Source organism: Artemia franciscana, chromosome 12 (genome assembly GCF_032884065.1).
Source record: "Artemia franciscana chromosome 12, ASM3288406v1, whole genome shotgun sequence".
NCBI classification, from domain to species: domain Eukaryota; kingdom Metazoa; phylum Arthropoda; class Branchiopoda; order Anostraca; family Artemiidae; genus Artemia; species Artemia franciscana.
This window is the reverse complement of record NC_088874.1, coordinates 14,687,436-14,713,739: the sequence shown is the minus strand read 5'-3', so window position 1 is coordinate 14,713,739 and position 26,304 is coordinate 14,687,436. Positions and strand designations below refer to the sequence as shown.

Below are 26,304 nucleotides of genomic sequence, written 5' to 3'. Positions count from 1 at the left end.
AAAATCTTTTATATATATTATTAGTTGTTTCCCCCACATATTGTAGGCAGCATTTATTACATTATAATAGGTAAATTGCATTGGTTGTTCTACAATTAACATTACCACGTAACTTGCATGCAAAATTTTTATTATACAATGTACTCTTAACAGAAGTCCATGGAATAAAATGATCTTGGCAAAGAAAGCAACGACTCTTACACTTACTAACTTTCAAAAAGTCGTTCCGAGTTCCGAGGCTAATATTTGTGTTTTGTTGCATTAAAAGTTATTGATATATATATATATATATATATATATATATATATATATATATATATATATATATATATATATATATATATATATATATATATATATATATATATATATATAACAACGGAACGGAAAACGACCAAACTTCTTTTTCTGCCAAGGAAAGACGACAAAATGTCAACATGATCAAACACCCACCGTATCGACAGAGAATTAAATCAAGTAGCTAAACTTCTTGTCCCGTGGACAGAGATACTAAATCAGACAATGCTTAGGCTGATCTTGGGGGAGGTAGTGGAATTTGACAAATAAAGCTGCAAAACATGCTCACTTGCCAAGACATTTTTACACAGAATAACAAGAAAAGAAACTCACAGCTTTTCTTTTGAGGGATTTCTGGTGTGCTTTGAGCAGGGATTCCTTTCTTCCTTCTCCACAGTGCTCTTGAGCAATTTCCTCCATTTGGCGGTCTCTTTCAGATACAAGGTGCTTTTCCATAAGTTCAACATTGATCCTTTCTTTACTGTATGACTGAAAAATGTTGGACATCTTTATTTACACCTAAAATTAATTTGTTTGGCCATATACATTTCGACAAAACCTTTTCATCCCAAAGTCTTGAAAATTAGAGACATTATTTCAGTGGGGGGCTACAATAGAGATCTAAAATTCATGTGACACAAGCCGGGTTTGTAGTGATTTAATTGAAAGGGGCAAACTTATACTATTTTAGAAATTCAACAGCAACGATTTCCCTGCTCCTTGTCCCTCTCCCGGGTAAAATCAGTTTACTCTTGTCCTGGTAAATATGCAGCAACTTACTTCCAAGATGAGAGAGGAGCTCTAAGTTCCTCAAAACCTGAAAACTGGTTGATCTTACAAGAAAATGGGGAAGGGGGCAACCGTTTTGACACTTCCAGGTCCAAAACCCCTCATTTTCAAGGGTGCCAGCTATGATATTCTCAATATAAAAATCTGAAAAGGTATCCCTAACGGCATTCCAAAGAAGGCAGGCATGAACAGGTTTAAAATTGATTCCAATAGCCGTAGAAGTAAACAAAAGGTATATTCTGAGACTATTATCCTGTCTTCCGGTAGCCAATATTCTAAATCTTTAGTTGAAATTCCTTGTTATATTATCTCCTTGACTAAATCCCCCAATACCATTAGCTCCATCAATAGTAAACTACACAGGAAAAGAAAATTTTGTATTTGCGTCAAGAGCCAAACTTTTAGATTTTAGAAAAATGACGCATTTCTTTCGTTTCTTTCTTCTTCTTTTTTTAAGTCTGGAACACCCAAATTCCACAAAAAGAAATTGGTTTCTAAAAAAAATTGAGGTTAAACTTGAAGTGATGGGAAGATTCCGATTGTATTTTTTAAATTCAGAATAAAACTTTTGTTTTACAAAAAATATATTATGTCTTGATGCAACAGTCGAGCCATGTTTTTGAAATGTATTTTTGTCCAAGGCACCAAAAGTCCGACCGAAATGTAAAAAAAAAAGAAAGATAGAAACTAAGGTTTTTAGAGAAAATTCAAGTCTATTTTGGAATTCAGCATAAAAAAATTGTACCAGGGCAATTTTTTTAAATAATTTCCGAAACAAATTGAAAGCAAAACATTCATAGAAAAACAAACTTTAAAAAATGCATGTCCAAACCAATACCTGAACTGTTTATTGATTATGGTGATTATAACGATCTAACTTGACAACATTAATAAAACTAGCACAAAACAAAAATTAACTTGCCGAAGATTTTCCAGGAGAATCTGTCCATGAACTATCAATTACGGCATCTGATGCTTGTTTCTTTGAAAAGGTTCTTGGACCAAGACCAAATTGCTTTGCTTTGGCTTCAGGAAGCTCCAGCATCCAGGTTTCTCGACTTTTCTTCGTGTTCTGGTCCTTAATAGGATAAAAATTATTATAGTATCAACTTTTCTTACAAGTTAAAAGCAGCTATAATAAGGGCCTATGACACTTAGACCTCCCCCCAAGCCTGAACAAAAAAAAACTCCCAGTGATTTTAAGGAGATATGCCAAAATTTTTAGATAATCTTCTGCTAACAATGTGTTTACTTTAAGTTCCTGATAGAAAGGACTCTAAAACTGTTTACAATCATCTACTTAAGCAAGTTTAGTCCATATTGATTCTACAAGCCTTCATGGATTGGCACATATGACTTCGCCGAAGCGTACAATAACGAGCTCTTGGCTACTAAGGTATTCGATTTCAATACCACGTTATACAGTCAATACCTAAAGATCTTTACAACAAAATAATCTGTTGTTAGTGAATACGGGAAACCATGGATCTCTTCAGCTATTAAACCACTAATAAAAGAGAGGTTTCGCCTCTACTCCTGTGGTGATATTATCAACGGCAAGAAATTGCGAAATCAAATAGTTTTTTTGGTAAGGAAAGCTAAAGCTCGCTATTGTCGTGAAACCATGCCCTCACATTTACTTACTTCAGACCCCAAAAAGTGGTACAACGCTGTGAAAAAAGACAGCAGTGTAAAGATCAGCAATGAGGATGGGTCCTTAATCAGTGCAGAAGAAGTGAGTGAATTCTTCACCAGCATCTGCACTACCTATCCAATTATTACGGCTGATGAAAAGTCCACCATACTTGAAAAATGTGAGCCTGAGAACAACATAATAGTCAGTGAGTTTGACGTTTACACGGAATTACGGAAGATCAAACCGAATACAACTTCATACCCGGGTGAATTACCTGCCAAACTGCTACGTGAATATGCAGCCTTCATAGTATTACCATTGTCCAGCAACATAAACGAGTGTTTTGCTTCTGGCTATTTCCCGTCACAGTGGAAAAGGGCCTATATTAGAATTATTTCAAAAAAGCGTGCCCCTAGTGCATGCGACGATCTCCGCCCGATCTCACTTACATCTTGTTTGGCGAAAGTAACCGAGGCCTTTATACTCGAGTTTCTTCTGAAACAAATTCACGGGCGTATTAATAAATTCCAGTACGGTGGACTCCCCAAGTGTAGTGCTACAATCTACCTAGTACGGATGTTTGACTTTGTCCTCCAATGGCTTAAAAAAGGTAGCTGTTTTGTCGACATTTGCGCAGTGGATTTCCAAAAGGCCTTTGACCTAATCCGCCACCTGACTGCAGGCATGAATCTCCAGGAAATGGGTGCCAAACGACGCACCCTTGGCCTTGTACTTGACTTCTTAACTGGCCGAAAACAATAAGTCTTTGCACTCCACAAAAATGATTCGGATTCATCATGGTCAGATACTTCTTGCGGGGCCCCACAAGGCACGAAATTAGCTGGAATAATTTTCCTGGCTGTAATTAAATCCCTGCTTTGACCGTTACAAGTTTGTAGATGATCTGTCCATAATGCTCGCTTACCTGGTCGAAAACACTATCATAACAAAGCAGTTTTCAGACCAGTTATTTGATCAGCTAAAGACCAAATGCTCAAGTCATGATCTTACCATCAACGTAGCCAAGTCGAAGATAATTAGTTTCAACCCTCTGAAGCGGAATATAGATATGCCTCTAGTCCCTTTCCCGATTGTGAACGAAATAAAAATCTTAGGAGTAACTTTCACTAGTGACTGTAGTTTCAGTGCCCATATTAATTTAACCGGCCACAAGGCTAATGCAAGCCTTCAGACACTGTCCAAAATGAGGCGTTTCGGGTGTGATACTGAAAGTCTTCTCCATGCCTACACGTGTTATGTTCGCCCGTTGCTCGAGTACGCGTGCCCGTTGTGGGGTCCATCTGCTATCCGCAGAGCGTACCTATTACGCGACATAAAGTGCGTCCAGAAAAGAGCAACAAGGATTATACTCCGAAACCGTGACGTACTCTATGATCAAGCCCTCGCTAAATTAAATTTATCTCCACTTAAAGTCCGGCTTGAACACCTTATTCAGCAATATGGAAAATCCATCCTAGCCAATAAGAGCCACCGATCACTACTACCAAAACCAGCCCCTCCAAATAGCCGAGGTCGGTTACAAAATAAACTACCCCATAAAGCACGAACTAATCGTTACACCAACTCATTTGTACCTTTCTTCACATCAATTTTTAATGCTGAGTTGTAGTGTGTGATTATTGACATCTTATTATTATGCATTATCGTAATTGACGAGCCTAATGTCAATCAATGAGCAAAATTATTTGGTCAGGAATACATTTCAGACAAAATGTCAGAATTTGCGTTCATTTAACATAGTTCTATTGACACTTTATTATTATGCATTATTGTAATTGACGAATCTAACGTTAATCAATGACCAAAATTATTTGGTCAGACAAAATGACCCGATTTGGGTTCATTTTAACATAGTTTTATTGTCACCTTAATATTATGTATTATTGTAATTGACGAGCCTAACGTCAATCAATGAGCAAAATTATTTGGTCAGCAATACATTTCAAACCAAATGACTCGATTTGCGTTCATTTTAACATAATATTATTGACATCTTATCATTATTATGTATTAATGTAATTGACGAGCCTAATGACAATCAATGAGAGAAATTATTTGGTCATCAATACATCTCAGACAAAATGACCCGCTTTTCATTCATTTTAACCTAGTCTTATCGACATCTTATTATTATGTATTACTGTAATTGACGAGCTTAAGTGTCAATTAAATTTTTTTTTAAAAACAAGTGTTTTTAACTGCAAGTAAGGAGCGATGTTAAAACTTAAGACGAACAGAAATTATTCCGTATATGAAAGGGGTTGTCCCCTTCCCAACGCCCTGCTCTTTACGCTAAAGTCTGACTCTTTGTCATAACTCTACTTTTTAAAATAATTAAAAAATTTAGCGTAAAGAGCGATGCGTTGAGGAGGGGACAACCCCTTTCATGTATAGAATAATTTCTGTTTTTTCAAGTTTTAAAATCGTTCCTTACTTGCAGTTAAAAAAAATTAGTTTTTTTTTATTTAATTTCTGAACGTTTTTGAATTGATTCATGTTTTGATTTTGGCTTACCGCACATGACTAAATGAAACGAAATTTGCATTTTTTATTTTTTTTGCTAAATGGCTTTCTCTTAGTTTTGATCAGACGATTTTGATAAAAAGGGATGGGGGAGGAGGCCTAGTTGCCCTCCAATTATTGGTTACTTAAAATGCAACTACATTTATATATTTTTTACGAACATTTTTATTAGTAATAAACATGCATACCTTACGAATTAACTTACGTAACGAACTTTTATTTTTGTGTTTTTTTTTGTTACATATATGAGGGAGTTCGCCCCTTCGTCAATAGCTCACTCTTTACACTAAAGCCTGAAATTTGCCCCAAATGTTTAAGAATGACCCCTGAATCACAAAGGCCGTAGAATAAATAGTTGAAATTACTAAAATTACTTTAGCGTAAAGAGCAAGGTATTGTGGAGGCGAACGAACCCCTTTTTAAACGTAAAATTTTATGTTTGTTTTAAGTTTTAATGCTGCTCATTACTCCCAGTTGAAAAGATTTTTTTTCTCATTTTTTTAAACAATGCTAGAAAATCCGGCTTCGTGGATATTCTCTTCCCTCACGAAAAATTCCTCCATGGAAAGATTCTCCCACGTAACCTCCTCCCACCTTCCCCCCAACGTGACAAGTCCCCTGAAAACGTCTGTAGACTTCATAGTAACCATTACTATATGTAAACAATTATTAAAGTTTGTGGCTTGCAGCCCATCCCCTGGGGACTGTGGGGTATTAAGTTTTCCCCAAAGACATAGTTATCAGGTTTTTGATTATCCTGAACAGAATGGCTATATCAAAATTTTTATCCAGTGACTTTGGGAAATATGCGTGGGAGGAGGCCTAGGTGCCCTCCAATTTTTTTGGACGCTTAAAAAGGCGACTAGAACTTTTAATTTTCGTTAGAATGAGCCCTCTTATGACATTCTAGGACCACTGGGTGGATACGATCACCCCTGGGATAAAAAAAACAAACAAACAAACACGCATCTATGATCTGTCTTCTGAAAAAAAAATACAAAATTTCACATTTTTGTAGATAGGAGTTTAAAACTTCTACAATAGGGTTCTCTGATATGTCAAATTTGATGGTGTGATTTTTGTTAAGATTCTATGACTTTTAAGGAGTGTTTCCCCCTATTTTCTAAAATAAGGCAAATTTTATCAGGCTCGTAACCTTTGATGGGTAAGACTAAACTTGATGAAACTTATATATTTCAAATCAGCATTAAAATGTAATTCTTTTGATGTAACTATTGGTATCAAAATTCCGTTTTTTAGAGTTTCAGTTACTATTGAGCCGGGTCGCTCGTTTTAAATCATTTTCTCCAAACGCTTTGAGCAAAATTATTTGGTCGGCAATATATTTCAGAAAAAATTACCCGATTTGTGTTCATTTTAACATAGTTTTAATGACATCTTGTCATTATGTATTACCGTAATTGACGAGCCTACTGTCAATCAATGAACAAAATTTTTTGGTGAGCAATGGATTTCAGACAAACTGACCCTGTTTGCGTTCATTTTAACATAGTTTTATGACATCTTTTTATTATGTGTTCTTATAATTGACGAGCCTAATGTCAATCAAGGAGCAAAATTATTTGGTCAGCAATACATTTCGGAAAAAATGATCCAATTTACATTCATTTTAACAGAATTTTCTTTAAAAATTTCTAGAAGTAGGATTTAAGACAACCCCTTGCGCCTCTTATGCATTGGATAAATCTAAAATGTGGTGGAAAACATGCATCACCACCAATCACACAGTTAAGAGAAGAAAGTTTGAAGCAGCAAGTGTCTATAAAGCGCATGAACCAGGAACATACAATGAAGCAGTCAATTGTTTAGGTAGTTAGCTAACCCTTGGTTAATCTAAGATTCTTAAGGCACCTTACGGTCTACAAAATTTCTTAAGAAAAATTACTAGACGTTCACTTTACAGCAAGATATTTATTTCATGTATAGGCCTGTTGTATACATAAAACTCGTCTCTAAATTATTTGCAAACTATCTTATTTTTCTGGTTTTGCTTGCTATTCCCTCCACACAAGTCACACAATCGATTTTTGATAGGTTATCCGGGAAACTAATGTTTAGTGTAATACAAAGAACTCCGGATTTTTGATAAAGTATTTCGCCTTTATTTTGTAAAAGTTCTTGAAGTGTCCCTACAACCAAAATATTAAACAATTGATCCTTCTCCTGTCCCATCACTTTTCTGGTTTTTTATTTCTATTGTTCTTTCTGTTTTTGTAATTTGCCAATTTAAACATTTTTATTGCATTTTTAATGGTAAATGTAAATTGCCGTTTATTGTGAGCTAGTAAGATACGCCAGTAATTATTTGAAGAGCCTATCACAAGCTCTAATAGAATGGAACTCGCTTCTTATGTCAAGTTCAGAAAAAAAAACACAAAACCAACCTCAAAACAAACTTTACATCAATGGAGGTGGGATAACATATCCTCTTCTGGCAGGTTCGGTAAAAGAATCTTTTTCAAGATAAATCGATGAAAACTCTCTCACCTCAGATCGTAAAAAAATCCTTGGACACCCTCCCCCTCCTAATGCTCAGCCCTGCGACCAGCCTTGATAGAAAGTTTTTTTTCTTTCTTCCGCATGTAGGTATGTGTCTCAGTAGGCAATTATATAAAAAAAACAAGTTTTTCAACTGCAAGTAAGGAGCAACATTAAATCTTAAAACGAATAGAAATTATTCTGGATGAGAAAGGGGTTGTCCCCTCCTCAACACCACGTTCTTTACGCCAAAGATTGACCATTTCTCACAAATCTACTTTTTAAAACAATAAATAATATCAGCGTAAAGAGTGAGGCGTTGAGGAGGGGACAACCCCTTTCATATACTGAATAATTTCTGTTCGTTTTCAGTTTTAATGTCGCTCCTTACTTGCAGTTGAAAACTTGTTTTTTTATACTTAATTTCTGGACGTTTTTTAATTAATGCATGTTTTGATTTTGGCTCAACGCACATGAGTAATTAAAATGAAATTTCCATATTAATTTTTCTTTGGCTAGATGGCTTTCTCTTAGTTTTTTATTAGCAATAAATATACGTAACTTACAAATTAACTTACGTAACGAAATTCTATATTTGTATATTTTTATTACGTATATGAGGGGGTTCTCCCCCTCGCCAATACCTCGCTCTTTACACTATAGCCTCAATTTGGTCCCAATTCTTTAAGAATGACCCCTGAATCACAAAGGCCGTAAAATAAATAGTTGAAATTACTAAAAAATACTTGAGCGTAAAGAGTGAGGTATTGTGGAGGAGACGAACCCCTTGATTACGTAATAATTTCTGTTCATTTTAGGTTCCAATGCTGCTCCTTACTTCTACCTAAAAAAAAACTTTTTTATATTTATTTTCTCATTGTTTTTTTAAATAATTCTAGAAAATCCTGCGGCTCCTTCATGGAAATTTTTCCTCCCTCGTGATAATTCCTCCATGGAAAGATCCACCCACGTAACCCCCTCCCCCCGACCCCCCTTTAACGTGAGAAAGTCCCCCTGAAAACGTCTGTACACGTCCCAATAACCATTACTTAATGTAAACAATGGTCAAAGTTTGTACCTTGCAGCCCCTCCCCCAGGGACTGTGGGGGATTAAGTCGTCCCGAAAAGACATAATTATTAAGTTTTTCGACTATGCTGAATAAAATAGCAATTTTTTTTGAGAAGGGCCTAGGTGCCCTTCAATTTTTTTGGTAGCTTAAAAAAGGGGCACTAGAACTTATAATTTCCGTTAGAATGAGCCCTCTCACGACATTCTAAGACCACTGGGTCAATACAACCACCCCTGGGGAAAAGAAAAAAAAACAAATAAACACGCATCTGTGATCTGTCTTCTGGGAAAAAATACAAAAATTCCAGTTTTGTATGTAGGAGCTTGAAACTTTTGCAGTAGGGTTCTCTGAAACGCTGAATCTGATAAAGTGACTTTCGTGAAGTTTATTTGACTTTTAGATGGTGTTTCCTCCTATTTTCCAAAAAAGGTAAATTTTCTCAGGCTCGTAGCTTTTGATGGGTAAAACTAAACTTGACAAAACTTATATATTTAGAATCAGCGTAAAATGCGATTCTTTTGTAACTATTGGTATTACTATTGAGCCGGGTCGCTCCTTACTACAGTTCATTACCACGAATTGTTTGATTACAACCACAGTATTTAACTCGCTATGTAAATTATTAAAGGTATGTAGCAAATAGACTATTTATAGTAAACGAACTAAAAAAAGAACAAGAAGATGGCAAAATAAAATACAGAGGCTGTTGATAGGTGTCCTGACAAGAATTGCCCCTATCCTCTATTGTTATAACTAATAATTTTTAACTTAATTTTTAAATTAATTTTTTATTTAATTTTTAAGTCTCTCATATAATAGGCTTAGCTAATTCTAGAAGATTTTGAGGTACACATAAAAACTAACACAACTTACACCTAACAATTTGTCTTTCATCAATCTAGCTCTCTTTTCAACTTCTTCCAATTCATCATATCCGCCAGTTTTATTTGCGGGTAAGGGACCATAAACTTCGTCATCACTTTCGCTTTCATTGGTTTTTGATAAGATAGTCGCTTTCTTCAATAGATGCGGGGGGAGTGGAGGGCCATACAAGTCATCCTCAACTGAGTCGCTTTCACTTGTTAATGGATTAGGAATAGTTTCTTTGGCTAATATATCCTCATTTTTTAAGCTAGGAGGAAGAGCAGGGCCATAAACATTTTCTCCTTGAGAAGTGCTTACAAGGTGCAGTGGTTTGGGGCTATAAGAAAACATTCTGAAAAATATAAAAAATGAAATATGAAAAAAATATGAAAAAAAATCATTCAGTGTCTGGTGTAAAAAAAATTGCAGCTAAGTTTATATGATGTGACCTTTCCTCAATGAAAAAAGATTAGTATCTAAATTCAAAAGGGTATGAACTCAATACTCTTTTATAAAGGTCACCTCCAGTGTAGCTAAGATGCCTCTAGCTCCATGCCACTTTCTGTTCCCTTTATAAATAGCAGGTATATTTGTAACATTTCATGTTTTTAGTACATAGGATTAATAAGCAATTAGGGCTGGAAGCAACCAGAAAAGTAACGGATGCACATCAAGTCTATACCCAAGAGAATTGTTTCTTTCATCAAGGGAAAAGCCTGAGGTTAGACTACCACAACCTTGTTAACAGAAAAGTAAAAAAAAAAGGCCCTCATTCTTCCTCTCCAGAAAATAGAGCTTTAGAGCTTTAAGCTTGATCTCTTCAACTACTATGCTTCTTTTCGAATTCTCCTTTTTTTTTACCCTCCCTGGCATTTTGTAACGCCTTAAACTACAAACGTGCACTAGTTTTTGGTCAAAAAGGTAAACAGACACTAGATGATATCAGTCGTCTTTTCTTTTTGACATTAGTACCGGTTTCCAGTCTCACGAGCACCCAATACTCTTTTAATTCTGCAACAACCAAAATTATTGAATCTTGGGTAACAAAGTTCTCATGTGATCAATAAAGGTTCTCTATCCCATGAAAATATTTTTTTGATATTCCTTTAGAAGGAATGGTATCATCACAACAGATTGCTTCAAAGTTTGTTTATATATATATATATATATAAATATACATATATATATATATATATATATATGTATATATATATATATATATATATATATATATATATATATATATATATATATATATATATATATACTCTATCAGTGAGCAATAATTGTGTACATATTTATTTTGTATTTTTTTTCGAAAACAGCTGCATATTTTTCCAGGAAAATTGGTATCTTGGGATATTTTAGCATAAAAAACGATCTAGATAGGTCAAAAGTCTGAGAAAATTCGTTAAGAGAGCTATGATTTTGGTTTTTGCAAATAACGCCATGTTCTTACAACATATACGCATTTTCTCATATGAAGTCATGCATAGTATAAATAAGTTTGTTAATTTCCAACGCATCAATTATTTGTTTAACATAATGTCTGTTGGAAGGCCCAAAAACGAAAATTTTCAGTTGAAGTCACTATACATGATGAATCTTCAAAACCAACCCCTGAAGTACCAAACGTTATAAGATGGGAAAATCAACAACCTGGACCATCAATGCGACAACACCAATATGGGCAGTTAAAGCAAAAGCCACTGCTGAATTGTCTGAAGTAATCAAAATCCAAAAACGTGTCAAAAATGAAAATGAACAGATAAGATACAGGCGGTTAGAGGATTTGCAAAAACGACAAATATAGCATGCCAAGAATTAAATGAAGAGCAAAGATACATGCGGTTAGAAGACATGTAACACCAAGCAAGTGAGCAAGTGAAAAATGAAACTGAAGAGCAAAGACACACGCAGTTTGAAAACATGTGACACCGAGCCTGTGAGCCAGTCAAAAATGATAATAAAGAGCTAAGACACATGCGGTTAGAAGACATGCGATGCCAAACATCTGAACAAGTAAATGAAAATCAACATGGATATGAATCAACATGTCAAACCGAAAAGTAAACATGTCAAAATTGATAATGAAAGCGTTGATGATTGGGTTTGGATTTTTGACATGCATAAGCTCATCAACGCCTACCATACCTTTGTTAAAAAACAAAGGTTCGGCGATATGTATTTCATAATTACGAAAGACAAGCCAAGGTAAAATGAACCAGACCAATTGAAAATGATAGCAAGGATTATTAGGTTTTGGATTTTGACATGGATAAGGTCAGGTAAAACAAACAAAACAAATTGAAAATGATAGTGATGATTATTAGGTTTTTGATTTTGACATAAATAAGGTCATCAATGCCTACCATACCTCTGAAAATCATAAACCTGGACTAGATAAATCGTTGAAAGAAAAAGAAGTCTTTGTTCCTCCACCTGAACAATTAAACGAAACAAAATTTCGGTGATATGTCTTTCATAATGACAAAAGATAAGCCAAGGAAAAAAAAGAAGTATGTGTCCCACCACGTGAATAATTAAAAGAAACAAAGGTTCAGCGATATATTTTTCACAATAAGAAAAGACAAGCCAAGGCAAAAGTTAAATGTCCAATAAAAAAATGTATTATACAAAGGCACTACTTCTAGTTTAAGGCCCATTTGGATGCTATGACATCAAGAAAAGGCTCAAATCATCTAAGTTTAGAAGACAAGCAACATTGAGAATCAATTTATAGAAGCCTGCCGCATGCCGAATGTTGGGACCCAGTAGCAAAGCCATCCAACTCAAGGTACCATATATATATATATATATATATATATATATATATATATATATATATATATATATATATATATATATATATATATATATATATATATATATATATATATATATATATATATATATATATATATATATATATATATATATATATATATATATATATATATATATATATATCAGTATGATTGCTACTGATATTAAGTTGACCAAGCACTTACGTGTTCAAGCAACTTTTGCAGATAAGTGTCTCTGCCTGTTCTTGTCACCTTCAATTCCTCTGATTGTGCAAAGCGCTTGTTTGCTAATAAGAAGAAACTGACTGATCAAAAGTATTTATATCTGAGTGCTTAACACCAAAGCATAAACAACTCTTTAATGTGGCATGTGATAAGTTTGGTGTTAGGAATATGTGGACTCATGGCAGCTGCATTTTAGCTCAACCAGAAAATAGTTCAACAATCTTGAAAATGAGATCACATAATAACCTAATCCATAGTTGTGATATGTTGAATCAATATTCAGTTTTTTTACTATTTGGAATTCTTTTTTTTTGTTTCCTCATTTTTTTCTATTATTTTTGTTGTTGTCTTGTTGCTTAGATATTTAAGAGTTGCAATGTTTCAGTGCCTTAATGTTTTATCATGAATAGTATGACCAATAGACTGTCAGATATAGAAAGTAGTAGGCTGTCTGTAAACCATTTATTGTAACCCTCCATTGCTAATGATAATTTAAGTGAAGGAAATTATGTGGATAAACAGTTGCTGAAGAATTGGTCAATTAAAGATGGTATTTTTTTTTCACTGTGTAATTGTCAGGGCTTTAGGACAGCATATCCTACTCTGTGTAACAATGCAAGTTTTATACAAGAATCACTGTTAGTAATAGGAGTTTGTGAGACATTTGTCTCAAATAAGACTAATTATTCTATTTGGGATATCCAATGTCCAGGATTAGTGAAAGAAAAGAACGGTAGGTTATGCAGTGAGGAGGTTTGGCATTGTTGATAAAAGAAAGAATTTCATATTGGGTGAGGGAAGATTTCTTGCTGTGGCTTAAGAGAAGGTTAGATAATAAAATACCATCATATAATGAGGCAAATATTCAAGGCTTGCTGCAAGCAAAATGCAGTTGTAGTTGTAAAGGGGGAAAACCAGTTTTCTCCCACCCATCATCACAAACAAAGAAAGTAAACCAAAGCAGTAAATGTTCCTTTGTAGAGTTTGTAATATATGAAATATTTTTCATTTATTTTTACTGCATTTCTTAGGAATGAGAATACAGCAATGCAGCTATTTACTCTGTAGTTTTAGTGAAATGTAACTCCTGCAAACAAGTATTCAGTATGTGATGTGTCCATTATTAGTAGATTTAAAAACAGAATGTAATTTTTTCTTGAGTGGGTTCTACAGCTTCTATTGCCCTCCCCCCTTTGGGTACATGCCTCCCCACAACAAGCTGTGAAAGTTTCAACTTAATACCCTTAGCCAATCCTGAGATAATACATATATGCCCTTTTGACAACCAACACACATGTTTATTTAACATTTCCTGAAAGTTTGGCTTTAATAGGGTAAGAAACCTCATTTTGGGAAAGACCACTTTGCTTTGGCATTCTGGAAAAATAGAGATGGGTTTTTGTACCACCTTTATTTTACTACAGCACAATGCAATGGGAGGGTAGTGACAAGAGCCCCACCCTCTTTTTGAAATTTTTACTAGTAATTTGTTAGCATAAATTTTTTGTTTCAACAAGCAATTAAAAAGAAAAAGTTATATTTAATATTTGTAATTTATAGAATAAATATCAAGCAATAATTTTTTTTTTAGAATCAGAAGAATAAATGAGGTCCTTGTAGGTCAGCTAATAAACTAATAATTTCAAGTGTTTGATTTTACATAATTTTAATAATAACCATATTGATGCATAGCTTAGAATTTTAGCTATTCATTTCTTATATACAATTCTCCTCACTTTCTCTTTGGTAACAAGGTGGGATTTGCTCAATTAGATACTGGTTTCTTATCCTATCCTAAACCTTCTTGGAGACCTGGAATCAAACCTGCTCCCCTTCCTAATAGTGAATCCTGTGCATAAATTATGGGCTGCTTGCATAGCTTACAACCCTTGTTGAAGAGACTGTATGGGGTCATGTTATTCCTGGAGGTATAACTATGACTCTTTTGATCAAATTGTTTATCTTAAAATATTGATTGGATATCTTTCAAAGCAAGCAGCCACAAGGGGCAAGGAAGAGGACCTGGTGTTCTCCCATCACTATTGACTTTTAAAGACAGCACTAGATCTTTCAATCACCAATCAGGTTAGTCCTGTCCAAAGTTTCTTTGATCATACCTTCCATATGAAATGGCTCTGACAGATATAACTATAAATACCTAAATAACAATTTGAAGCCTTTTGACTTTGATTATTTTTGCATTGCTTCTGATATATCTTAATGAAAACAAAGGCAAGGCCGGTATCCAAGATTAGGCCTAGGGCCTATTACCTTTGATTAGATAATCAAAGGTCAAAAGTACCCACTTCTACTCTTTCTTCCTCTAGAAGGCCCTGAACGTTGCCTACATGACAGGCCTATACCTATTGAAATTTTGACAAAACTTTTTAACTTAATTTTCAGTTACCTTACTCCCATCACTATTGAGTTTTAAAAACAGCACTAGATCTTTCAATTGCCAATCAATTGAGTCCTGTCCAAAGTTCTCCCTCTAAAGGGAATTTGCCTACATTACAGGTGTGTACCTATTGAAATTTTGACAAAACAAAATTTTACCTTAATTTTCAGTTACCAGTTGCTTTTTCCCTGCTTTTAGTTCTGAAAATGTAATTCCTGTTATTTGAAAAGAATTCTGAGCCATATCAATTTGATTTGAATAATCAAAGGGCATCAAAGGTCAGAACCCTCTAGAGGGGGAGGGAGTGGAGGTAGGTAGGCTACTTCAAAATACCTTCCCTTGACATACTTTATCCTTTAGACCCATCCCTGAAAGTTTCATATTCCTAACATAACCCCTTCCCAAGATAGCCAAAAGTCACAAAAGTAGAATTTTACTGGCCTATGTACTGCCAAAATACTTGAGGTCTTACCCTAGCCATGAAACTCTCTGTTGCAAGTTTTAAAATATTTAACCATTACAATTCTGTTAACCAGAGGCCCAAAACAGCTGCAGAAGCCTACACCAAGGCAAGAGGTCAACTGGAAACAAAAACTTTAAATCAATTCCATTTTCCTATTTAAAAAATGAGAAAGAAGAATTTTCATAGAGAAAAATGAAACGAAAAGCTTATTTACAATAAAAGGTCTCGGGTGCGTTTGTTTAACGCTCAGGATTACTTGTCCATGGGATGGCACTTTATAACCCCCAAACAAAAAGATTATTCGAGGATTGTGACGTCAGTCTCGTAAATTTTTAAAATGGGATGACAATGTGCATGTGACTCCCCTGAGATGGATTTTGTAGATAAGCTATGTTTATTGTGGAGTAAATATGATTCATATTTCTAAGGAAGCCTATCAAGTCCCTTGGGAAGAGGGTGGGATTCAAGTTCTATTTGCACTTGAACTGTCTATTGAATTTGAAAGTCCAGTTCAGAAATTTCAGATGGAATATACTGACAAGATTTATAAAATTATATGCAGAGAGCATACTAATACAGTTATATTGGAGATTACTTCAGATTTAGGAGTTTGTAAGTAGCATAATCTTGTCTGTGCTTATAAAATATTAAGGTTTTCTAGAGAGCTAGGCCTAGCTTTCAAAGGCTAGTAGGCTAGGCTCTGATGCACAGAACAAAGGTTTTTATCAGTTAGAAAGGTGTATTATTAGGAATAGGGCTTGGGAATGCACATTTCCTATTACCTTTGTTTCTTATTTTACCCTAAATTTTCAATTTAAACAATCTCAATTTTAGATTTATTTTTTCCATCTACTCATTACTTTTCCTAATCTCTCTCTAAGATAGCAAAAATTAGCTTTTCTAATAATTTACGCTATTTAAAATTTTATGATTAAATCACTAATGGGACAGCTAAGAAATAGCCTAGACATAGACCTACATTTAGAATTAATTTCATCCTGAATCCTAATATAGACCTATCATTTGTTTGTATTAGAGAACTTAAACTGCTCCCCCCTAATCTATATATATATATATATATATATATATATATATATATATATATATATATATCCATTGTCTGTGCATATACAAAGCCTTATGTACTAATAATGATGTCATATGCAAACACTCTTTTTACAAACAAACAAACATGCATACACACAACTCGTTTTTATATAGATAGATACAGTACAAATTAACTGCATAAAACTTGGGAATATACAACATTCTTCGCTGTCCAATTGTCACTGCATATAAATAGATTGTCAGGTTTACCGACCCTCGAACATGCAACATACAATTATCCATGGGAAAAACAATCAGTATTAAGATCTATACCACATTTTTCTAATGATTGACCTTGAGCTTTGTTAATGGTGATTGCAAATGCTAATCAAATTGGGAATTGTAATCTTTTAAATTGAAAAGGCAGATCTGTTGGAATCATGGGAATGCAAAGAATAAGAACAGCCTCACCCTCAAAAGACCCAGTCAAGATTGTGGCCTCTATTAGGTTTTCCATTGTTTTTTTACGGCAAGTCGCATGCCATTGCAAAGATTTGGTGGGTTGATATTTCTTAAAAGTATTATTGGTACACCTATTTTTAGTTGTAGCACATGTGGTGGAAACCCTGAAAGATCCATGAAATTTAAAAATTCAGATGGATAATTAACCGCTTCATTTGGTTCCAAAACTGTGTTGACTGACTTGTAAAGGATTTGGGTGCAAGAATCGCTCTTTCACTTAGCCATTTATTATTTTTATAATTGTTTAGAATATTTGGAAATACTTTTTCAATCAATTCATTTTTGGATGTCGCTAAATTACAAAAATCAGCAGGTAGTTGTATACGTCCTGAAATTGAGTCTACTGGGAGCTTTCTGTTTCCAATTGCCAGCAATTGATCTGAAAATGTTTGACCAGAGTCATCGTTTTGCAATCGGACATGCATATTTGTAGTTAATTTTAATGTTTTTACATGTGGCCATCAATTAGAATTTTTCAGGCAAGCATTCATTTTGTCTGCAGGAGTTGATCTAGGTATTATAGGTAATGTTTGCCTGAAATCTCCTGCAAGCAATATTAATGTGCTGCCAAAGGGTTTCAACTTCCCTCACAAATCTTTCAAGCATTGATCCAGAGCCTCGAGTGATTTTTCGTGTGCCATTGTGCACTCATCCCAAATAATAAGTTTGCATTGCTGCAATACTTTACCCATCCCAGATGATATGGAAATATTGCATGTGGGAGTTTCTGTAGAATGCAAATTCAGAGGCGATTTCAAAGCAGAATGAGCAGTTCTTCCACCAGGCAGCAATGTTGCAGCTATTCCGGACGACGCAATTGCCAACGCTATATCATTTTTGATCGAATTGATGCCAGAATCAGTTTTATCACAAACGTTTTACCAGTACCTCCTGGCGCATCCAAAAAGAAAATTTCTCCAACATTGTTATCGACACAATGCATTATTGTATCATAAATGTCTTTTTGTTCTGACGTTAACTTGGAAATGTTATTTTGTACATATGACAATAGATCACGCGTACTGTAACTTTGTTCACGATCCAATTCTACACATGTCGAAACAGCAGCAACACGGTTAGGTGAAGGCATTCCCAAATCCTGAAGAGGTTTGTTTGCCATACATACTCATAAATCTTCTATAATAACTAAAGTGCAGTTATAAATTTCTGATGTAAAATCAAAAGTCATATCTGACGTCTCTAACTGTTTTCGATGGAGTATATCTTTGGACATTTTTGACTTATATTTTTCCCATAACTCTGTAGGAGCTGATGGAGAGCAAGTTGTTAAAATGATGCCAAACAATGCACGAATTTGACTTGGAGTTGACGTTTTGCACGCGTCATTGATGCAGTTATCCCAGTGTTGGTCATTCTGCAATAAATTCAGAGCTTGGCATGCACTATGGTAAGTGGCATGTATAGTACCGTTTACAGTTCTCAAATACTCAAAGGATGTCGGACCGGGTACATTCACCAAAAGCAGGCGTAGAAAGAAGCATTCATGTTGATTGGGGTGAACAGTGTAGAGTCTTCCTATCGTGGTATCTTTGCAGATGGTAGGTTGGCTGTCGACTGACTTACCCTGTTTTCGACGTTCAAATACTTTATTTTTAGTATTACAAGTGTAATACGAAGGCACTTCGGTATACAGCAATTTTTTTTGCAAAAGAATCATTTTTGCAAAGCGAAAAGAAACCGGTTAACTTTGTATCCAGTGGATTCAGGGCTCTTTGTTGCACGTTGGTTTCCGAGAAATAAACACGTTGACCATTCTGTAAATGTACTGCTAAATGAACAACAGCTGGACTACGTTCATGTATCGGAAATGAAAGAATTCGCCAAACAGCTTCATTATTGCTTATGTATCTTCCAGCCTGATATTGTACGATTTCGTCGATATCTTTGATTTCGGGCTGCAAGCCAAAAACTGCCATGTCACTGCCTTTGTTGACGTATTTACATATGTATTTGATTGCCTTTACGGAGTTACAGTATTCAACGTTTATGTGTGCATTAAATGTTTTTGATAATAATGGGGAATATGGAACAACCCACTGGTTATCTACTTCGATGGTGGTACTGTTACGCTTCTTTATTATTGCTGTTTTACCAACATCTTCAGTAGATCTTCTATATTGTGGGTAATCATCATTGCCAGTAATTGTGTTGGATACTAAAAGTCGAGGATATTGCTTTGTGCACCCTCCTTTGGCCATGCATGGTGAATTTTCGTTCAGTGCACTGCAAGGTCCATGTATCATATTTTTTACAATAATATCATGTAACCCCTTATCGACATTTTCATCAGGTATTTCAGCAGAAATCACATCATCAATTTTGTTCGAAGTAATTTTTTTATGTAGCCAGATTAGTATATGTGCGTGTGGCAAACCTCGTTTTTGCCATTCCACTGAGTACATCCAGCATCGCAGTGACCCAAACACTTCAAAATTTACTATGTAGTTTATCAGTGATTTCAACTTTTGCCGGAAGACACGGGCCGTAATGTCATGTCTGAACCGCCGATTGTCCTTGAAGTAAAAGCTGCAGTATCTCGTCCCAAGATTGATTACATATAAATGTAATAAATAAATCTGGACAACCATAGAGACGAACATACGCAATAGCATCTTGAGCATATTCATGCATATGACGGGGACTGCCAGCATATGACGAAGGTAAAATTGTTAATCTTCCAACGTTTGTGGTACTACCGTCATTTATAACTGCATCTCGCAAACGAATGTATTGTTCAGAACGGAGCTTGGTCTGATTCAGGCGGATATATAGCAAACGTTCTGATTCAATTTTAGCATACATATCAACGACGAATTGGTGAAACAATTGACGGCATTTTAAAATATAATTTTCTTCGTCCTGCCGAATCATTAGTCTATAGGAATAATAATGCATTGCACTGTATTTCTTATTCATTTCTTTGTTAGTGGCTGGATTCATCAATTTAATATTAAAGTGATAGCCGTTGGCTCCATCCCAAAAAATGATAGGATATTGTAGGGCATCGTAGCATTGATGAGTTTCAGCAATTCTTAACAACTGAGCGTTTCGCTTATGAAGAATAATATCTCGAGGTAAAAACTGATCACCGACCATAACGATTGCCACTTCGTCGATAGTTGGAGCATTGTATCTACGCACATATTGTCCAGGAGGCGTTTTGTCAGCGGAAATAACAATTTTATGCGTATCAGTAGGCATCAAATCGATGGCTGTTTTGAACAGACGCACTAAATTATTATTTTCGTGGAAAAGATGTTGCAATTGGGAAACGATTGTCCTTTCAACGTTGGGAGAAATTTCGCAACGTGCATTCAATTCAGAATTTCTATCACTGATGAAGTACAATTATAAAAATTTATGATTCTCGCCTGAGAATGGTAGAAGGGACCCTGCTCTATGATAAATTTGCCCTTTTACTTTGAAAGTAGACATAAATTGATCTGGATATTCGATTTGGGCTCCAAACGACGTCATTTGGAAACATGAGTTTCTGATTTGTGACAAAAAACGCTTAGATTCTGACGTAGTTCCAGTAAGGAAAGTCTTCAATGGCTCTGGTGGTGCAGCCAATAGAGGAAGTTAAACTTTTCCTGTGGCGCAACACATTCCCATTGTTTCACCATTGAATTTCAAGGCCTTGCAATAGGGACAAATTTTAGACATAGTCCCGATTTGAACACATCTACTCAAGCCATAATCATCGACTGGGCTGTACCTGAATGCCAGGTGATAACTTTCAGGTTGCTCTGATTCCTCGGCACGCTTTCTTTTCTTACTTTCTCTATCAGCAGCAAGCCTGATTTCTTGCTGTTCTTGTGATTCCTCGGCACGCCTTCTTTTTTCACTTTCTCTTTTAGCAGCAAGTCTGGTTTCCTGTTGCTCTGGTAGTTCCTCGGTATGCCTTCTTTTTTCACTTTCTCTTTTAGCAGCAAGTCTGGTTTCATGTTGCTCATGTAGTTCCTCGGCACGCCTTCTTTTTTCACTTTCTCTTTTAGCAGCAAGTCTGGTTTCGCGTTGCTCTGGTAGTTCCTCGGCACGCTTTCTGTTCTTTCTTTCTCTATCAGCCTCAATCCTGTTTCCTTGCTGTTCTTTTGATTCCTCGGCACGCTTTCTTTTCTTACTTTCTCTATCAGCAGCAAGTTTTTTGGCATAGACTCTTTGAGCATCTTCCTCGGCTGTTGCCATTGTAAGTTCATCAGTCATTTTAGAGTTAAACATTAATAGATCTCTACATGAACGCATGTCTTAAATATCTTTAATGACGTCACCGTCATAACAAAAATGACGACAACTAACTTCATGACGTCAGTCAACACACAAACATGACGTCACCTGACAGACAGACCCACACATCCACAGACAACTTATTTTTATATATATAGATATCATGAAAAGAGAAATCACCAATGCTACAGCACAAAAAAATAGGAGACAGAAGGAGAAAAGGAAGTCTGTTTTCCTAAATTAGTGATTAATATAGACCAGCACTTGAATGAGGCCTTAAGCCTACTCATCCATACAATCACATAGGTCAAACAGCATAGCCACACACAATCAACCATAAAGAATAATCCATGGACAGGCAGTCATGTCGTCAATAAGTATAAGTCGTCATTTACCAAACAATAGAAAAAATAATATAGACAAATAATTCAGAGGCAACACCCAACATAAGGGCTCATCAGGAGAATACACTGGCCTATATAGGGTTTCGCCACTCTAAATTCTCTACCCAGCACAGTGTTGTGGCTACCACAGAATATCCATGGCTTCCCCGTGTCAGGTATCACCCCCAAAATACATGCCTATGAAAAAAAACAGCAAATGTAAAACAACCAAGTAAAACCAAAACAAGCTTATCCTGTTAATATATCCCTCCCTTTAGCAACAATAGGTAAAGTAAATATTATAAATTTTACCATATCACAAATATTAACACATTGCAAAAAACCTGAATGAACTAAACAATTATAGAATTCATCTTTAGGCTAATTTTTTAGAAAATCCGCTCAATTAGAAACACAATTCAAAATAAATGGCGCTGTGACAACATTTCTCCAACCTCCGAAATTAGTTAAAAATTTCTTTAAGTATTTCTAGATAATTCTTTTGATATTTATTTAAAAGTTCGTTATAATGAAAACTAAATTTTTTAAATTGTCAAGTTAATTTATTTGCAGAAAAACCTCTTGATATCAATTTTTGGCTTAAGATTTTACATCTATTTTTAAAATCAATATAATTACTACAAATCCTTGCATAACGAAGTAACTGTGAGAAAAACGCAGAATATGTGATATTTGAGTGTATATTACTTTCAGGGAATGGGAAATTAATCACTTCAAAATCAAAATCATCCGTTTTATTATACTTTTTAAAACTTAATTTATTATTATCACAAATATTAATATTTAAATCTAAGAAATGATCTTCATGACCAGCGCCATGACTAGGCTCAAGAATAAGCTCTGATGGATATATATTTTTAGAAATATCAATGAAATCCTTACAATTTAAGACCAAAATATCATCTAAATATCTTTTATTATTTGACAAAGCATGTTTTAAATTAATTGGATTATTCTTATCCATCATATATTTATATTCTAGTTGACTTAAAAACAAGTCAGCTATAAATGGGCTGGCATTCCCCCCCCCCCATGGGAATTCCCATAATTTGCTTGTACAAATCACCCCCAAATCTTATATAAGTATTGTATAAAACAAATTCCAATAACTCAAAAATCATATCCAAGCTGTAACATCTCAAGTTAACTGTAGTATTAAAGCAGTTTGTCCATTTAGCTTTTTTATTATAAATGTCTATTTTTAAGAACCTTTTACTTGATAAGAGGAAAGATTTCTTTATAACAGTTTTTAAATTATCAAACACTAAATTAAGTGATAAATTAGTATACATTGTCGTAAAATCGAAAGACTCAATTCTTTTAGCTGAAACCATTGTTAAAGAATCTATCACCTGCAGTGAATTATTAACACTCCAATATGGATTAAAATTCGAAAATTTTTTAATACCAGAGCAATAGGTTTTAAGTTTATTTACAATTTCCTTTAAAATTAAAGAGAAGTCAGTAGCAGCAATGCGGGTTGGACATTTAGCTGCTCCAGCAATAAACCGTGGTTTAGGGGGATTCTTATGAAATTTTACAGTCCAATATAGGAAAGGGAACTTTTTATCATTGTCATTTATTTTAATATTAAAATTTTTAAAAAGTATTTCTTCAGTCTTTTCAATTAAATTCTCATCCTCTATATTTACCTTTTCGTAAACATTAGTTGTGCATAACTCCCTTTTTAAGATATATATATATATATATATATATATATATATATATATATATATATATATATATATATATATATATATATATATATATATATATATGTGTGGTCAAATTCTAGTTGTGTGATGACTTTTTGCTATCTTGAAAAGGGGTTAGATTAGGTTAGGAAAATGAAACATTCTGGGATGGGTCTACAGGCTAAAGCATATCCCAGGAAGATATTTTAAAGTACCCACCTCCACTCCTTCTCCCTCTAGAGGGCCCTGAAATTTGCCTACATGACAGGTCTATACCTATTGAAATTTTGACAAAAAAACATTTTACCTTAATTTTCAGTTACCAGTTGCTTTTTCTCTGCCTTTAGTTCTGAAAATGCAATCCCCGTTATTTGAGTAGAATTCTGAGCTAAAATTTCATGATTAAATCACTAATGGGACAGCTATGAAATAGCCTAGACATAGCCCTACATTTAGAATATATATATATATTCTACATATTCTACATTTATATATTCTACATATTCTATATTCTACATATATATATATATATATATATATATATATATATATATATATATATATATATATATATATATATATATATATATATATATATATATATATATATATATATATATATATATATCATGAAAAGAGAAATCACCAATGCAACAGCACAAACACATAAAAAAAAAGAGACAGAAGGAGGAAAGGAAGACTGTTTTCCTAAATTAGTGATTAATATAGACCAGCACTTGAATGAGGCCTTAACCCTACTCATTCATACAATCACATAGGTCAAACAGCATAGCCAAACACAATCAACCATAAAGAATAATCCATGGACAGGCAGTCATGTCGTCAATAAGTATAAGTTGTCATTTACCAAACAATAGAAAAAATAATAAAGACAAATAATTCAGAGGCAACAACCCAACACAAGGGCTCATCAGGAGAATACACTGGCCTATAGGGTTTCGCCACTTTAAATTCTCTACCCAGCCAATATATATATATATATATATATATATATATATATATATATATATATATATATATATATATATATATATATATATATATATATATATATATATATATATATATGGTAAAATTCTAGTTAATTGACTTCTTCCTATCTCAGAAAGGGTTTAGGGTAGGAAAATGAAACTTTCAGGGATGTGTCTACAGGCTAAAGTATGTCACAGGAAGGTATTTTGAAGTACCTACTTCTACTTCTTTTCCCTCTAAAGGGTCCTGAAATTTTTGAGTGCCTTATTTTTTGACTGTAGAGATATCTAGACATTACGGTCATCCTCAAAATAACCTGTCACCTAGGGTCTTAGTGCGTATAAAAGCTTCTCCCATTTCCTTGGTTCAAGGGATTCATTGTGTATATCTCAGTAACTGGATCAATTTTAAATGGTGCGAACCTGTATTATTTATGATTGTGGAAGCAGAAAGAAAGGGGGTGTGCCGGCAAGTGGTTGGCTACTGACCTATCTGACAGGTATGACTTATGACATGACAGAGTGATGGATCTATTTTATTTTAGCAATATTACCCCCCCCCCCTAAAAAGTCAATTCGTAGTACAGTTATCCATACAGTGGTAGTTATTAATTTGGTTAAGGTGATATACATATATATATAATATATATATATATATATATATATATATATATATATATATATATATATATATATATATATATATATATATATATATATATATATATATATCCTATCACTGTAACCAAATTGATTTTTTTAAGGGGGGGATAATATTGCTAAAATAGAAATATAGAAAATAAAATAGAATATATATATATGGGGCTCTCAGCTGCGTTTGTCTATCGCTAAATACCCAATTTCAATTTTAGCAATATTACCCCCCCCCCCCCGCCTTAAAAAAAAATCAATTTGGTTACAGTGGTAGGATTTTCTGTTTAATCTTCGGTTAGAAGGGAATATGAGTTACTTATTCTCTTGGGTACAGCGCTGTCCTCCAATCAATGGTAACGCTTGTTATACTACAAATTAGACCATGCAGGTTTAAAGGAGTTCACAAGATCCCTGATAGCCATAGTACAACGATTGTGTTAGTGAGTCTAGAGGTCCAAGACACATTAAAACAAGGAAATAATAAACAGTTATTGCCGGACTTGGAGGGACTGCCTAACTCCTTGGCTCAAAATCTGGTTGAAAATGAGTGTGAAAAAGCTTAATCATGTTTTCTTGATGTTATTATAATTAATCTTTATTCAGAAATCTTTTGTAATGTTTATTTATTCTTTTACTGATAGTTTCTGTGGTTTTTTTTTTCCAGATTTCGCCAGAATGATGAAACTGAATCAGCGCCTTTCTTAAGTTGACATCTTTCAAGATCAATCATGAACAGTGAACGGAATTAAAAGTAGCTTATTACTTCTCTTTTGGCAAGTTAAATTAATTAAACATGTTCGCTCTCTGAAGTTTTTCCTTTTTAATATTCAGGAATTCTATTTTTTAAAAGGATAAACATCCTCCCGAGCCGTTGATGGTGCATAGGGCTTCGATTCAACGCTTCTTCTTTACAGGGCAAATTGCAGACCTGTTGCCCAACCTTGCGGCAATGGAAATTGAACTCTAGTCCTTTGCCGGAAGATCAATCCGTCGTGCTATCACAGCATAGGAATTCTATTGAGCATTCAAGAATAGACTTGTGTTTACAGCAACTCCTATTATGTGGGAAAACATTTTATGTTCGACTTGAATGTGTAATCACAGTTTTGCCGTTCACAGTACTGAGTACTGACAATTCAACTGAAGAACGT

At 34.4% G+C, this 26,304-nt stretch overlaps 1 protein-coding gene and 1 long non-coding RNA gene across 2 annotated transcripts in view; one reads left to right on the top strand and one right to left on the bottom strand.

Moving 5' to 3' along the window:
• The window catches only part of LOC136033729 (GPALPP motifs-containing protein 1-like), a 30,491-nt gene extending 14,664 nt beyond the window's left edge, over window positions 1–15,827 (bottom strand). The window contains exons 1-4 of the mRNA XM_065714620.1: window positions 15,807–15,827; window positions 9,709–10,036; window positions 2,009–2,164; window positions 631–786 (exon numbers count right to left, since the gene is read on the bottom strand). Coding sequence (XP_065570692.1) covers window positions 631–786; window positions 2,009–2,164; window positions 9,709–9,729 — 333 coding nt within the window. The 5' untranslated portion in view covers window positions 9,730–10,036; window positions 15,807–15,827. The remainder of the gene's footprint in view (window positions 1–630; window positions 787–2,008; window positions 2,165–9,708; window positions 10,037–15,806) is intronic.
• Window positions 15,828–15,906: 79 nt separating this feature from the next.
• On the top strand, window positions 15,907–25,962 carry LOC136033728 (uncharacterized). Its single transcript, XR_010619003.1, has 2 exons — window positions 15,907–15,996; window positions 25,818–25,962. It is a non-coding gene; the product is annotated as an uncharacterized LOC136033728 (long non-coding RNA).
• The last annotated feature ends 342 nt before the right edge of the window (window positions 25,963–26,304 follow it).